Source organism: Pteropus alecto, unplaced genomic scaffold (assembly GCF_000325575.1).
Source record: "Pteropus alecto unplaced genomic scaffold, ASM32557v1 scaffold38, whole genome shotgun sequence".
NCBI lineage: Eukaryota > Metazoa > Chordata > Mammalia > Chiroptera > Pteropodidae > Pteropus > Pteropus alecto.
The window spans coordinates 3,985,158-4,001,710 of NW_006442512.1; the positions used below are offsets into that span (position 1 = coordinate 3,985,158).

General features: G+C 34.8%; 1 protein-coding gene across 10 annotated transcripts in view; it reads left to right on the plus strand.

The window, feature by feature from the left end:
- Positions 1 to 16,553, plus strand: part of MYO9A (myosin IXA) — a 239,386-nt gene that overhangs the window by 173,186 nt on the left and 49,647 nt on the right. For all 10 annotated transcript variants that reach the window (XM_025040332.1, XM_025040333.1, XM_025040331.1 and 7 more), the window contains 4 exons: positions 3,532 to 3,674; positions 6,458 to 6,681; positions 7,177 to 7,293; positions 15,683 to 15,871. In XM_025040332.1, coding sequence (XP_024896100.1) covers positions 3,532 to 3,674; positions 6,458 to 6,681; positions 7,177 to 7,293; positions 15,683 to 15,871 — 673 coding nt within the window. The remainder of the gene's footprint in view (positions 1 to 3,531; positions 3,675 to 6,457; positions 6,682 to 7,176; positions 7,294 to 15,682; positions 15,872 to 16,553) is intronic.

The window sequence follows — 16,553 nt, forward strand, 5'->3', positions numbered from 1 at the left end:
AAATATTAAATACCTGCTGTGTGTGTGACAAGCACATCAGATATATAAAATGAGCTTTATCTTTCTATATGTTTAGCAGTATGATTTGGGTGAAATCTTTAAATCATTGTATGACTTGTGATTTTTTGATGTGAAAGAAAAGAAATTAGACTAGATGAAATTGAAAGTATTTTCCAGCTTTGGACTTGGATTCTATTCTGAGTTAAGTGTACTGCAAATGGAACTGGAAAAGACTTTCAGGAAATAAATCTATTCTCTCTAAGAGAGTACATGGAATTTTTATTTGTCAGACAAATACCTTTGTTCTTTATTGTGTTATATAAGGCATTCAGGCCCTCATTGAGCACTTGAAGATCACACCGAAATCTGTCTGGTTCATAATCATATTAAAGACCTCTTCTTTAATGACTATAGAGGCATCATGCAAGGTAACCCAAATCCAGAGTAGATTATGTTGGAGATCACATTTTGGCAAGCAAGATACGACATAATAGTAAGAATATACAGGTGGAGATAGCAGATTAAATATATAATAATTTAATTTCCACTTCCTTTTCCAAAATTGCTAAAATGACAAAACCTATACAGGACAAAAAACAACAGCAGCGCAATAGGAGACAACCATAAGAAAACTGTGGAATCCAAAAAGTAAATAAATGTTAAATGTCTTGATAGGAGAAAGCTGAATCTTAAACTAACTCAGTAAAGCTCAGAAAGAAACATCAAGTTGACCGATCTGCCCCAATCCTAGCAGAAAATAGGAGATTTATTCCTTGGAAAAGATAAACAAAAAATCTCTGCACTGAGAGGTTACCAGATACAGTTGAGGACTAGGGTACATGCTTGGTACAGGGGATTTAGTGAATGTTTACATAATGAATGTTAAAACCTCCCAGCTTTTTTCGACTCAGATTCCACATTTCATATACCCCTATAAGCAGGTGGTTCAGGGAGTCTTTCGGAATTTTTGTCCCACCCTCTAGGACAGACCTAGAGATATTGGTATCAGGCATTTCCCTGCAAAACAGACCAGCCAGATAACCATACAAGGGAAACCACAGTTTGGAAACCACAGTTTGGAAGCCCCAACAATGCACATGAGAGCTTTCAAACAGCTTTTTTTTTTTTAAAACCCTGTTTTTGATCACCACACATTTGAGGAAACATGTGAAAGAAGCTAATGGATAAAATACAACTTGGGAAAAAAACTAATGGATAAAATACAACTTGGAAGAAATAAACTATGCAGGGGAAAAAAACTTTAAGACAAGTACAACTATCAGCAGACTTTCTGCATACATAAATATATCTATATCCACGAAAGCAGAGTATGTGAAAAGGGAACATTCATAATAAAAAGAGCTTTTGAAAATTAAAAATATAATAGCATAAAGAAACAACTCAGAAGAGTTAGAAAGTAAGTTGAGGGCGTATCTCAGAAAGTTGAGCAAATAGCCAAAGAGATGGAAGAGACAAGAAAAGATAAAATTAGAGGGGCAGTTTTGGAGCTCCAGTAACCCAGTGATAGGAGCTCTGGAAAGACAGAATAAAGAAAACGAAGGGCAGCAAATCATTAAAGTAATTGAAATAAATTTTATAGAACTAAAGGTTATAAGTTTCTAGATTGAAAAGGCCCACTGAGGGTCCAACATAATGGATAAAAATAGATCCGTGCCAAAAAACATGTCATTGTAAAATGATAGTGACAAAAGGAATCTCCATTATGACAGGGAAAGTAGCTTTTCAAATGATAGTTGTACACCAAAGACTGAGGGAAACCATGCCAAATTGGAGCAGGTTAGAAGGCTCTGGGGGAGATTTCAAGAACACAAAACTGATGGAGTGAATACCTTCTATATTTTAACATGTTGAGAGGAGATATACATAAATAGAGAAACACTTGGAGGTGAATTGTATGTAGAAAAGTAGGGAAGTGTAAAACAAAACATTTATTAACTCTAGAATAAAATAGGTTTTTCAAGGAACTCCATGCCTCAGTTATCAATATTTACATAATAAAAATAGTGAATATTATTAAAAGAAAATGCTGAATATTGCTTTAACTATAATTATGATATGATTCTATTAGGGGCATGGCATGTCTGTGTTTGTGGAGGGTGTAGAACAGAAGTGGTAGAACATGCTTAATCATTATCTGTGATGACATATGATAGCAATATAAGTAGCATGACCATTAAAAGAATCAGTTTAAGTCAATTCAGAAGGGTTGACCCTAGGGAGCAGAAAAGGAATGAAAATGTATGTAGAAGTTTAATAATAAGCTTTAAAAAAGAACATGGACTTTAAAACCAGATAGACCTTATTTTAACTTCCAGTTCTGTTAGCCCTCTGAGCCTCACTTTGCTCATGGTAAGGTAATTATATCTATTTATTAACAGTAGGCAATTAGTAGTTAAATTTTTCAGGAGTCAAAAGTTATATACAGATTTTCAACTGCTCAGGGGGTTGGCGCCCCTAATCCCCATATTGTTTAAGGGTCAGTTGTAGTTATGAATATTAGACATATCATATGTAAGGCATTAAACCTGGCTCCTAGTAGATGCTCAAATATTTTTTTGATTGACTCAGTGAACATACAAAGGAACAAACAATGTACAAATAAGCCTCCTATTATGGTGTTAGAATACATGATATATTGTAAGCTGTTGTAATTTTCTCAAGGTGGTTCCTTGATTTATGTGATAGGAGAGAGTATATAAGCACTAAGAATGAGGCAATATAGCATATAGGTATGATTCTCAACTTTGTCACTCACTGGCTGTATAACCTTGGGAAAGTTACCTAATGTTTAAGCCTCCAGTTTCTCACCTGTGAAATGGTTATCATAATTTGAAATACATTTGTTATGATTAAATAACATAATCCCATACCAGCACTTAGCACTGTTACTCAGCAAAGATAACTTAGTAAGATAACTAAAGTAAGTGATGGCTTTTGTTAATTATTAAAATTGATTCATGAATATAAGAATAACAGTAAAACCTTTATCAAAATGGTAAGTAGAAAGATTTAAAATTGTATCTGCATCATGATTACAATGGTGTAAAAATGGGCATGCTTATGGATAAAGACTGGAAGAAAATTACCCCCAAAAATGTAAACTAGTATGTTTTAGAGTGATGGCATATCAGTGATTCCTTTAAAAGTATTTTATTTCTTGTTAAATTATTTGTACACTAAATCCAAGCTGGAAGGAGGACAAGAATGAAGAGATACCAGTTCAGGAATTAGAAAACCTGATGTGGGATCCTAGTTCCACTGCTTTGTAACCATTTATTTTAGGGACTAATTTAATATCTCTGGGTCATCTTCGGTATTTAAGACAAGGAAACTATTTACCTTTCAGATGAAGTTTAAATGCAAAATCGAAAATTAAATATTATTAAATTTATGTGTGAAGGTTAAATGAACTAATGTATGTGAAAGATTTTTATGTAGCTTATAGTGATGTGCAAGTATTATCACTGGGGATGCGCTGATTTCCATTTTTACCTTTTTTTTTTAAAATAGACCTCAGAGACCTAGGATGAGATTCTGGGCCAAAGGGAAACAAGGGGAGAAGAAGACTACCAGAGTGAAACCTGCCACCCAGCCAGAGGTTTCGGCACTCTTTGCTGGCTCAGATATGATTCCAACTCATCAGTTTCCAGATGGTAAAAATGAACAAAGGGTGGCAATTGTTTTCATAATTCCTGTTTACTTCTTCTGAAAGTTTGCTATTGCTCTAGTATTTGTAATGGCACCCCGTGGCTAGGTATTCTAATGAGATAGGACCAGGATTGTTAAATTCTTCCTTAACTAAAAAGATAACTCTAAAATCACATTGTACCTATAATAGAAGTTCCAAGGAAATGTGGCATAAAACAGTGGAGCAATGACAACTTCAAGAATGGTTGTGATTTTCTTTGCTTAGCCTCAGTTTTCTAAAGTGTTGTACTATAGCCATTATGCACTCACTTAACAAATATGTATTATTAGTAAAAACTAATAACAGCAGCTAATATCTGAGTGTTTACTACATACAAAGGCATTGATCCTCACAATAATTTTTTGAAGTTGGTGTGATTATTATTGATGAGAAAACTGAGGCACACAGAAGTTATTTACTTATACATGTATAGTAATTGGCAGAGCTGAGATTTGAATCCAGGCAGTCTAGCACCAGATTCCACATTCTTAACCACTGTGCTCTGTATTCGGAATCTACCATATGTCAGTGCCTGGGTCTTTATAATGGTTATTTTAACTTTCTAGGCATCAATCATAACACATTTGAAAATACCAAGTTAGTTCATATGTTGAGAAAACGTGCCTTTTTTTTTTCTCGTCTTTAATTACCCCCCACCCCGCAACTTCCACCCCTGACCTATGGATATTGCCGTTTCCCATCTTTAATTACCCCCCACCCCACAACTTCCACCTCTGACCTATGGATATTGCCGTTTCCTATGAAGGTGGAGCGTTTCTTCCCACACATTCGGGGCCTGGTGCACCCGGGTTATGGTCCGTGGCTCTACCTGGGGTGCGAACCCTGGACCTTCTGCATGTAAAGCAGACATGCTAACCCCCAAAAACTTGCCTTTCTAAATGTTAGAATTAATAACTAACCAGTTACTAATCCCACTAATAGATTATCCCATTCTTCCCAAGCCATTTGCTCAAGCATATATGAGAGTTTTTAATTACTATGTAAAGATGGCAGGTATTTTCAGCATCAAAGGTGGATATGTGTTTATGAGTGTGAAATACCAGTGGGTGGGTGAAATACAAGTATTGAATAAAACAGAAAGAAGTCCTAGGAAAAGATCTCTTAAAGATAGAACAGACCTAATTACAATAAGCAAACAAAACTTCTGGTATCTAGGATAAGATAAAGGGACAAGGAGGAAAGATCATCAAGCTTCATATAGGAGTAGATGGGTCAGAGGTACCTGTGTGTCAGAGGAAAAAAATGGAAATATCGTTAGAGCCTTGTTTTTGTGTCTTGTGGCTTTGCTCCTATCAGTTGGCAAACTTATGGTTAAGACTAATAACAAATTGTGACTACTATTTCAGTTTGGAAGATTTGGAATTCCTTACCATTAAATTACTAAGAGGATCAGTTTCTTATATCTCATTTGGTTTAAAGTAATCATTGTAAATTAAAATTTTTTTTCAGTTATATTTTCCAAGAAGGAAGCATAAACCTCTTTATTTGAAACATATATTATTAGCAGATGTCATTATGTGTGTGTTCATAAGGATACATGTATAAAAATTAGGATTGTAGCTTTTTATTTATCTTTGGGTAGAAATTTATTAAGGTAGCCCTTGTTTTTAATGGTGAAATAGGATTATAGACAGTTTCTTTAGTAATCATCATTTTATTATAAGAATAATATCGACTTTGCTAAATGAAATTAGATCATCATATAATTAGATTATATAATGGAATTAAAATCAGGTGATACTGATTTGAATGTACTTGTATCCTGTATCTTAATAATTTTTATTCTGATGCTGTATCTGAAATTGAGTTTGTTTCAGTTCTTGCCTGAGGTAGAATTAAGCATTTAGAAGTAGGCTCCTTTTTTTTTTTTCCCCCCATTATCAGATTTAGCTTTTACCATTGACAGAGGGTATGATGACTACAAATGGGGGAAACTAACAGGTATGTGAAACGAGAAGGGGCCAACATTCTCAACAAGCCCCAGGTAGGGTTTTGGATAATCCAGTGTAGTTCTAGATTATAATGGACTACATGGAATCCAGTTTTTCTGGTGTAAACATTTGCAGAAAAAAATGTGTTGTGCTTTCCAGTTTTATATACAAAGCCAGTTCATTCCAGGAATTCTCTGAGAAATTCTGTTATTTGGGAGATGTATAAGAAAATCCTAAATACAAAAGAGACTGAAGCAGAAGTGAGCCTAAACAGATTGCCAGGCTAACACCAGAAAATATTATTATATCTATTATGGCTTTAGCTCCTAATAAGGAAATAATAATTATCAAACTTCACTCTTTCAAACAGATACAGTAAGGCAATGACTGGGTTAACAATCAGCATTTAACATGCTAGTGTGATTGTGTACTCTTTCTTTTCTTTGAGACTGAGGTTTTTGGGATCTGGGCTTCAAGTTCTACAAGACACTTCCATCTAGGTTTTCAATATCAGACCTTAGCTCCTTGGGAGACATGATAGCATTTCCCATTGAAAAGTGGTAACACTTAAGTAGATTTTCTGTACAAGTGTATAATCAGGATTTATTGCCTAACTGCCTGACCTCAAATATTAATGTTACTTTCCTTTTCAGATATTTACATGTGTTTCCTACGGTGGCTCACTAATGGAACTTAAACTTAAAAAGGAGGATGTGGAGATTTCAATATTTTTACTAAATTTCTTCTTTCTTTTTCTTTTCTTTTTTTTTTTTGGCCACTCAATCTTGAATTGTAGAATCAGCTCGGTATCACCCAACACCTCCTTTGAGCCCAGAATTGCCTGGTAGTTCCCGGAAGGAGTTCAAAGAGAACAAAGAGCCTTCTCCAAAGGCAAAGCGCAAGCGAAGTGTGAAGATCAGCAGCGTGGCTTTGGAGTCTATGCATTGGCAAAATGACTCTGTCCAGATCATAGCAAGTGCCAGTGATTTAAAAAGCATGGATGAATTTCTTTTGAAAAAGGTATACTTTGCATGCTGAGTTAGGCTCCTGAGCGATTTTGACTATGAAATACTTGTATATATCAGGATATGGCCCCTCAAGAACTAGGTGACATATGCTTCAGGAAGTTAGGTGGTTTACTCTTTGCCAGGAAGGTGCAAATAATATGATATGCCATAGACTGAGTAGACAGGATTTAAGGTTTTAAGTTTTACTGTCAACTTCTATTTTACTCTATTATATATTCTATATGCGAAGGTGAGGCTTATCATTGCACACTTGAAGTTGTTTTTCTGATAGCAGAACTATAGAATCATAAATGTTAAAAGAGACATTAGAAATCATCTAGTAGTAATAAAACTTTGGCTATCTAATTGTGCTTTTACCTGAGTCTCATAATAGCAGTGGCTTGCACTTTCAGGGCAGTGATTGTTGAAAAAACAGTATGTGTCCACTGTTGTATTGACCTCTTTTCAATTAGTTGATTGTGTATAAAACCCTTTCTGTGGTCCCCAGATGAATGACCTAGATAATGAAGACAGCAAGAAAGACACACTAGTGGACGTTGTATTTAAAAAAGCCCTGAAAGAATTTCGGCAGAATATCTTCAGCTTTTATTCCTCTGCATTGGCGGTAAGTTGGACAGTGTTAGAATAAATTCAGTAGTTCAACATATGAAAAATTTATCAGTACTGTAGAATATAATACAGAGGACATGTTGAACTAGAGATTTCTCTAGTTCCTTGCTATTGTCTCAGGGATGGGTAGGGAAAAGCATACTGACTGACCTCAGATTAATGGCTTCCTCGAATTTCCTTGAGAAGTTTTCTTTTTCCCTCCATAGGTATATTTTTATCTTATTAAGATATCGAATTTAGATATTCTGGATATGATTCTGTTTCACTCCAGCGGCTCTCTACTATTTTGACTTTTCATAATCCTTTAGCTCTAGCTTCTATTTTTTTATAGATGTGGACTTACACAATTTTTTTCCAGTATCATTAGAACAGTTTTGTTCACTGATTTCTACATCAGTTTATATCACTTTCAAATTTACTTCGTACTTTCCTATATTGGTTATGTTTTAGAAAATTTATTTTTGATGCTAAAGTGTCTAATAATGCTTTGATCTATAGAATCTGTATTAGTGTCTGAATTATATTTATTCTATAAAATAATAATTTGTATTTATTTGGGTTTTCTTTGTTCAATCTATAATTCATTGTGAAAAGTGAAACAGGAAAACTTTTTTTTAATTTATTTTTTATGGTGACATTGGTTAATGAAATCCAATAAGTTTCAGTTGTACACTTTAACAGTAGGCATATATATATTTACACTGTGAGTTCACCTCCCATAATTAGATTTCTTTCTGTCACCACATATTTGGCCCCCTTTATCTCACCTACCTCCCTCTACCCCTTCCCCCCTACCCTCTGTTAACTTCTAGTCTATTGTCCATGTCCATGAGTCTCTGTTTGTTTGTCCTGTTCATTTGTTACTTTTAGGTTTATATCCCACATATAAGTGATGTCATATGATTTTCAACTTTTTCTGTCTGGCTTATTTTGCTTAGCATGATTATCTCGAGGTCCGTCTGTGTTGTCACAAATGGCAGTATTTCATCTCTTCTTATGGCTGAGTAATATTCCATTGTATATATATGTACCATAGCTTCTTTAGGAAAACTTTCTTGTATCTTCTACTTTTTCATTCTCAGTATAAGATTTTTTACCTTTTAATAATTGGAACCATATGGTCTGAAAGAGCAGGAATTTCAAGACCATAATAAAGTAGTAATCAGGCTATGGCAAATGATTAAGTTTGGATAGGGACAATGTCAGCAAATTTTTTTCTAAGCCTGACCAACTACTTATGCTCATCTCTTTCTCTGCTTCCTACCTATATTTCCTAGATTAGAGATTCAGGGTTGTTGGATGCTCCAGTACACTTTGAATTTCATAGGAAGAGCTAACATTATGAAGCAGAGCTTAATAGTAGTTTTCTAACCATGTATCAAAAAATTTCAACTTCTAATTCTGAGGAGGTGAAAGAGAAATAAGTTCTAAATGTATACAACACTTTTTTGGTCACCTGAAGTCTTTTTTTTCCTTCTATAAAGATTCCAGACTCATTTAAATAGTTAAAAGGAATTCCATGTAGATTCCTTTGCAAGTAATATGTTACTGTAGGCATATCACTCTTCTATGGAAAAATAAAATAAAGACAGTTACTTGCTGTATCATTAGGCAAAGATTCAATGATTCACTCTTTTTTTTCCTTTTTTTAAAATTAAAATTTTTAGTGACATTGGTTAATAGGATTATATAAGTTTCAAGTGTACAATATAATACATACATCATCTGTATATTGCATTGTGTTCTCGCCCATCACCCAAAGTTTAGTTTTCTTCTGTCACCACATATTTGACCTCTTTTACTCTCTTCAGTCACCACCCCCCACTACTTCCCTTCTGATAACCACCATACTGTTGTATGTGTCAGCGAGTTTTTTGATTATTTATTTGTTGTTTTCTGTTTTATATCCCACAGGAGAAATCATATGATTCTTCTCTTTTTCTATTGATTTACTTCACTTAGCATAGTACTCTCAAGATCTATCCACAAATGGCAGTATTTCATCTTTTCTTATAGCCGAGTAGTATTCCATTGTATGTATGTACCACAGCTTCTTCGTCCAGTGATCCATTGAAAGACATTTGGGTTGTTTCTTTCTATGTCTTGGCCACTGTGAATAGTGCTGTAGTGAACACTATAGGGGTACATATGTCTTCATGATTAATGTTTTCAAATTGTTTTGGGTAGATACCCAGAAGAGGGATTGCTGGGTCGTATGGTAGCTCTATTCTTAATGTTTTGAGGAAACTCCATACTGTTTTCTGTTGTGGCTGTACCATTTTACATTCCCACCAGTAGTGTATGAGGCTTCTTTTTTCTCCATATCTTCTCCAACACTTATTATTTCTTGTCTTGTTAATCATAGCCATTCTAACAGGCATGAGGTGGTACCTCATTGTGGTTTAGATTTGCATTTCTTTTATAGCTAGTGAAGTTGAGCATCTTTTCTTTATCTGTTGGTCATTTGTATGTCTTCTTGGGAAAAGTATCTTCAGGTCCTCTGCTCATTTTTTCCTTGGATTGTTTTTGTTGTTGAGTTGTATGAGTTCTTTATATATTTTAGATATTAGCCCATTATCAGAGAGGTTTGCAGATATCCTTTCCCATTCAGTTGGTTGCCTTTTTGTTGTTGTTTCTTTTGCTGTGCAGAAGCTTTTAAGTTTGATATAGTTCCATTCATTTATTTTTGCTTTTATCTCCCTTGCTTTTTTGGGTGAAATTCATAAAATCCTGAGACCAAGGTTCGTAAATTTAGTATCTATGTTTTCTACTATGTATTTAATTGTTTCAGGTCTTATATTTAGGTCTTTAATCCACTGTGAGTTAATTTTTGTGTATCGTGTCAAATAGCAGTCTGTCAAGTTTCATTCTTTTGCAAGTAGCTTTCCACTTTTCCCAGCACCATTTATTGAAAAGGCTTTCTTTTCTTCATTGTATGTTTTTGACTCTTTGTTGAAAATTAGTAGCCTATATACATGTGGGTTTATTTTTGGACTTTCAACTCTATTCCATTGGTCTGTGTATCTGTTTTTCTACAGTTACCAAACTGTTTTGATTATTGTCACTTTGTGGTATAATTTGAAGTCAGGGAATGTGATACCTCCAGCTTTGTCTTTTTTTCTCCGGATTGTTTTAGCTGTTTGTGTTCTTTTGGTTTCATACAAATTAGAAGATTTTTTTGTTCTAGTTCTTAGAGAAATGCTGTTGGGATTGCATTAAATCTGTATATTGCTTTGGGTAATATGACCACTTTAACTATGTTGACTCTTCCAATCCATGAACATAGAATATCTTTCCATTTTTTGTCTTCACGTTTTAAAAATAGTATCTTGTAGTTTCAGTGTTTAGGTCCTTCATACCCTTTGTTAGGTTTATTCCTAGCTATTTTATTTTTTTGTTGCAATTACAGATGGAACTTTTTTTTAATTTTATGAAATTTTATTGTTAGAATATAGGAATGCAGTGGATTTTTGTACCCTGATTTTTGTGTACTGCAACTTTACTGTATTTGTATTGTTTCTAATAGGTTTTTGGTGGAATCTTTAGGGTTTTCTATATAAAGAAACATGTCATTTGCAGAAAGTGACAGTTTTACTTCTCCATTCAGAATTGGGATCTTTTATTTCTTTCTCTTGCCTGATTGTTCTGGCTAGGACTTCAAGTATTGTCTTGAATAACAGTGGTGAGAGTAGGCATCCTTGTCTTATTCCTGATCTTAGAGAAGAGGCTTTCCGTTTTCACCATTCAATATGGTGTTAGCTGAGAATTTTTCATATATGGCCTTTATTGTGTTGAGATACTTTCCTGCTATACCTACTCTATTGAGTGTTTTAATCATAAATAGATGTTGTATCTTCTCATGCTTTTTATGCATCTGTTGATATGATCATATGATTTTTATCCTTTATTTTGTTAATATGGTGTATCACATTGATCAGTTTGTGTATGTCGAATCATCCTTGTGTCTCTGGAATGAACCCCACTTGATTGTGATATATTATCTTCTTAATGTATTATACTTGACTTGATCGTAATTTGTTTAGGATTTCTGTATCTATATTTAGCAGCAATATTGTTTTGTAATTTTCTTTTTCTGTGTTGTTCTTGCCAGGTTTTGGTATCAGGGTAATGTTTGCCTCATAAAATGAGTAAGGAAGTATTGCTTCTTCAGTTTTTTGGAAGAGTTTGAGAAGGATAGGTATAAACTCTTCTTTGAATGTTTGGTAGAATTCGTTCGTGAAGTCGTTTGGTCCTGGACTTTTACTTTTTGAGAGGTTTTTGATGACTATTTAAATTCCCTTACTGTTGATTGGTCTATTTATATTTTCCAGTTTTTAATGATTCTGTCTAGGAAGGTCATATATTTTAAAGAACTTGTCCATTTCTTTTAGATTATCGAATTTGGTGGCTTATAGACTTTTGTAGTATTCTGGTATTGTCGCGTGTGTTTATGTGGTGTCTGTTTAACTCCCTCTTTCATTTCTGATTTTATTTGAATCTTTTCTCTTTTTTTCTTAGTGAGTCTAGCTAGGGATTTGTCAATTTTATTAAGCTTTTCAAAGAATCAACTTTTGTTGCCTTAATTTTTTCTACTGTCTTTTTGTTCTCTATTTTGTTTAATTTTGCCCTAATTTTTTATTCCTTCTACTGACTTTGGGCTTTGTTATTCTTTTTCTATTTCTTTAAGGTGAAATATTAGGTTCTTTATTTGAGATTTTTCTTATTCTTTGGGGTAGGCCAGTTAATGATATAAACTTCCATCTAATTTCTATTTTTGTTATATCACCCAAATTTTGATATGTCATATTATCATTCTCATGTATCTTTTGATCTCTTATTTCTTCTTTGATCCAGTCATTGTTTAGTAGCATGCTGTTTAATCTCCACAGTTTTGTAGTTTTTCCTATTTTCTTTTGCAGTCGATTTCCAATTTCAAAGCATTGTGGTCAGAGAATATGGCTGGTATGATTTCAGTCTTCTTAAATTTGTTGCGGCTAGCTTTGTGTCCTAACATATTGTCTATCCTTGAGAATGTCCCATGTTTGCAAGAGAAAAATGTATATTCTGGTGTTCTGGGATGAAAAAAATCTGTAAATACTGGTTATGTCCATTTAGTCTAATGTGCCATTTAAGGCAGATATTTTCCCATTGATTTTCTGTTTGGACGATCTGTCTATAGCTATCAATGGGGTATTTAAATCCCCTACTATAATTGTGTTCTTGTCAGTTTCTCCTTTTAGTTCTGTTAATAGTTGCTTTATATATTTTGGTGCTCCCAAGTTAGGTGCATATATATTGATAAGTTTTATGTCTTCATGTATTGTCCCCTTTATCATTATAAAATGTCCATCTTTGTCTCTTGCTACCTTTTTTATCTTGAAATTTATTTTGTTAGGTATAAGTATGGCTACACCTGCTTTTCTCTGGATGCCATTTGCTTGGAGTATCATTATCCATCCTTATAGCTGGGATGTGTCTCCTGAAAACATATAGTTGAATTTTGTTTTTGATCCAACTTCCTACTTACTCTGCTTTTTAATTGATGAGTTCAGTCCACTTACATTTAGGGTTATTATTGATATATGAGGATTTCCTATAGTTGTTTTATTTTTTTGTTTTCTGATAGTTCAATGTCTCCATTGTTTCTTTTCCTTGTATTTCTGTGTGTTGTTTTACTTTGGTGATATTCTATGATTTTCTCCTCTGTATCCTCTTTTTTTAATGTTATGCACTTCACTTCTAGATTTGTATGTGTGTGTTTACCTTTTTTATGCGAAAGAAAGTTTCGTATATACAGTAGCCTTTTTTTTTTCCTGATTGCATCTTACCTCCATTCACCTGTGCAAGTTGTCTTTTACCCTTCCCCTTTTATGTTTTTGTTGTTAAAAATTACCTCTTTTTATGCTGTGAGTTCATTTCCAAATTGTAATAACTATTTGCTTTTTTTATGTTTTTACCTCCTTTAACTTCTATATTTAAGTATTCGATACCGTATTCTCAACAAGGGTTGCAGTTTCCTGCTTCTGTCTGTCTGTTAGTCGTCTTGCTCGTAGTTTTGTATCTTTTTGTCTTTTTGTTTCAGGAAGAAGAACATCCTTCAAGTATTTCCTGTAATGTAGCTCTTGTGTTTGTAAATTCTCTCAGTCTCTGTATATCTGGAAAAGGCTTTATATCTCCCTCATACCTAAAGGATAACTTTTCTGGATCTATTATTCTTGACTGGTGATTTCTCTCTTTTAATAATTTGAATATTTGATTCCAGTCTCTCCTAGCTTGTAGGGTTTCTGCTAAGAAAAATCCAATGATAACTTAATGGGATTTCCTTTGTAGGTTACTGTCTTCTTTTCTCTGGCTTCCTTGAGAATTTGTTAATTTTTGATAGTTTTAATATAATGTGCCTTGGAGAAGGCCTTTTTGGATTGAGATAATTACTCCCCTCCCCTCCCCTCCCCTCCCTCCCCTCCCTTCCCCTGCAGAGAGCCCTTCCCTCCCTTCCCCTCCCCTTCCCCCTCCCATTCCTCCTCCTGTCCCCTCTCCTTCCTCTCAGTTCTCTCTCTTCCAGCAGGGTCATTTCTAGATTTCTGTCTTTTGTGTCACTAATTCTTTCCTGCATCTGGTCTGCTCTAAGATAGCTAGTTCATTCTTATCTATTTTATTCTAGAATTTTTCAGCTCTAGAATTTGTTTGGTTCTTTTTTATAGTTTCAGTGTCTTTGGTGAAGTACTGCTTTTGTTTGTTGATTTTGTTTCTGAGTTTGTTGATTTGCCTTTCTGAGTTTTCTTGTATCTTGTCAATTTTTTTCAGAACTGCAGTCTTGAATGCTCTGTGATTTAAATCACATATTTTGATGTCTTTAAGTTTATTTTATAGAGATTTTTTATTTTCTTTCTGAATTCTCTTGCTATTTTGGTTAGTCATTGTACTTGATGGATTATTTTTCTGCCTGGTATTTGTGTAAAGGAAAGCTGCTTTTTAAAAGAATTTTAGTTGATAAGTAGAAGTTTTTCTACTTATCAACTAAAGAACTGAATCCCTGAAGGCGGGGTGTCTCTCCCCACACGCTCGCGGTGTGCACCCAGGGCCCAGCGCACCCGGAGCCTGGCACCCCCAGCACACAGTCCATGGCTCCACCTGGGGCACAAACCCAGGACCTTCTGCATGCAAAGCAGACGTGCTAACCACTGCACTATGGAGCCACCCCAGAATTACAAGTTTTTAATTTTCTCTTATTTGCATTGCTGAGGCTTCCGGGATCTCTGAGGGTTGGTGTTTCCTTGGCACTAGAAATGCTCAGTATTCCCCAGGAGGTGGGCATTCCTTTTATGGTACCAATGGCTTGTGGTACCATTCCCGATGATTGGAAGGGAGGGTGTGCTATGGGTCTTCTGTGTGTTCCTGGCAATGCCTTCCTGTTTCCAGAAGCTGCAGGCAGGGCTGCTCTGAGTTGATCTAGCTGTTTCTACTAGGCTGCACCGAGATAGGTGGGAGATGGATGGGCAAAGGGGAAGAGAGTTCCTGCAGTTCTTCTCTTCCTTGTAGGGTTTAGTCACAGACCATTTAGGCTGGAAAGTTTTCTTCAGCCCTTTTGCAATCTGCCGAAGTATGGGTTTTGCAGCCCAATAGGGTTTCACAGTGCTGGGATTATTTTGCACCATTTCACTGCCCCTGACCCTGGACCCAATCTCAATGGGTGCCAGTCACCCAGACCCAGTTGCTGTCTGTGCCCTTCCTTCTCTGGTCTGGTCTGGTCTGCTCAGTGGGGGGTTGCACTCCAGCCTTTCACTACTGTTGCATTTGCTGGGGCCATGGCAAGAGGGAGACTGTGCTTGGTTTCTGTCTCTATCCTTCTACCTCCTCTTTCTGCTGTTTGCTTGGATATGCCTACCTTCTGATGTCCCTGCACTATGTCTTAGACGTGTTTGTGTGTTGAGTAGGGAATCTTTTGTTGTCCAACTTGTTGTAACTTCAAGGGGAGAGACTTGGAGGTCTTCTCAAACCACCATGCTGCTGACTTCACTGTTTCAATTTTAGAGTGGAATTATCTAAACAAGGTTCACTTATGGGGAGATAGGTAATTAAGACGGATGCAAATAATCTTTACAGCCAGATATAGTTAAAAAGCCAGACTTATGGGAGAAATTCCCAGGACTTTGTCTTTAACTTTAAAATACTGTTACTGTTTTACTAAAATGTAGTAGGTATTACTCTGCAGACATTTCCAGTGGAGTGAGAGTTTACAAAAATCACATGACCTCATGGGCATGCCCATTAGAAAGTACATCAGGTTCCTAGTCTTTATTCTGAATACTACCCATTGCAAGTTGAATCAATATTTTATATTTAAATAGTTTCATAAAACCTTACATTTCTTCATTTATTATTAGGTAGATGATGGGAAAAGCATACGGTATAAAGACCTCTATGCACTATTTGAGCAGATTCTGGAGAAGACCATGAGGCTTGAGCAGCGTGATTGGAGTGAATCTCCAGTTAGAGTTTGGGTCAACACTTTTAAAGTGTTTTTAGATGAGTATATGAATGAATTCAAGACTTTGGATTGTATACCCACCAAGGTAAATATGATAAATTTTGATTTCTAACAAGATTTAATTATGAACTCTTCTTAAGAGTCTGTTTAGGACATCTGGTATTTGAGGGAAAAATTATAGTGAACTTGTCAACTTAACATTACTTAAGATTTAACTAAGTCCATTCTGCCTTGTAAGTTCATCAGGTCATATTGTTTAAACCTTCTGAAATTAATACATTCTTCACTGAGGTAAAATATAATATGCCCTCAAGATTATACCCTCAGCTTTGATAAAGGTCAACACGTGAATTTCCTTTTGTAAAAAAGTTTTTAAAGACGTGATTCACTGTATCAGCTAGTGGCCTTTATGTGAGGACTGACAAATTATATTTCTCCTTGAATTAGGTTTTAGGAAAATGTGTGTTTCGGAAATCTTTATAACAATAATAATAACCTTTATTTATTGAGTGCCAAGATTTGCATATACTACGTGTTTGATTAATTAAATTTAAATTTTATTTAATTAAATAAATTGATTAAAATTAAATTTTATTTAATTTTTGCTTCAGCACTATTAAATAACTATTATGAAATCCATATTATAGAAGAGATAACAGGCCTTAAACAAAGTTATCAATATGTTTCCTTTAAGTACCCCGGCTAAAATAATTAACTATCTAATTATTAGGTATTAAGAATACTGTTAATCTTTTCTGTTGATTATG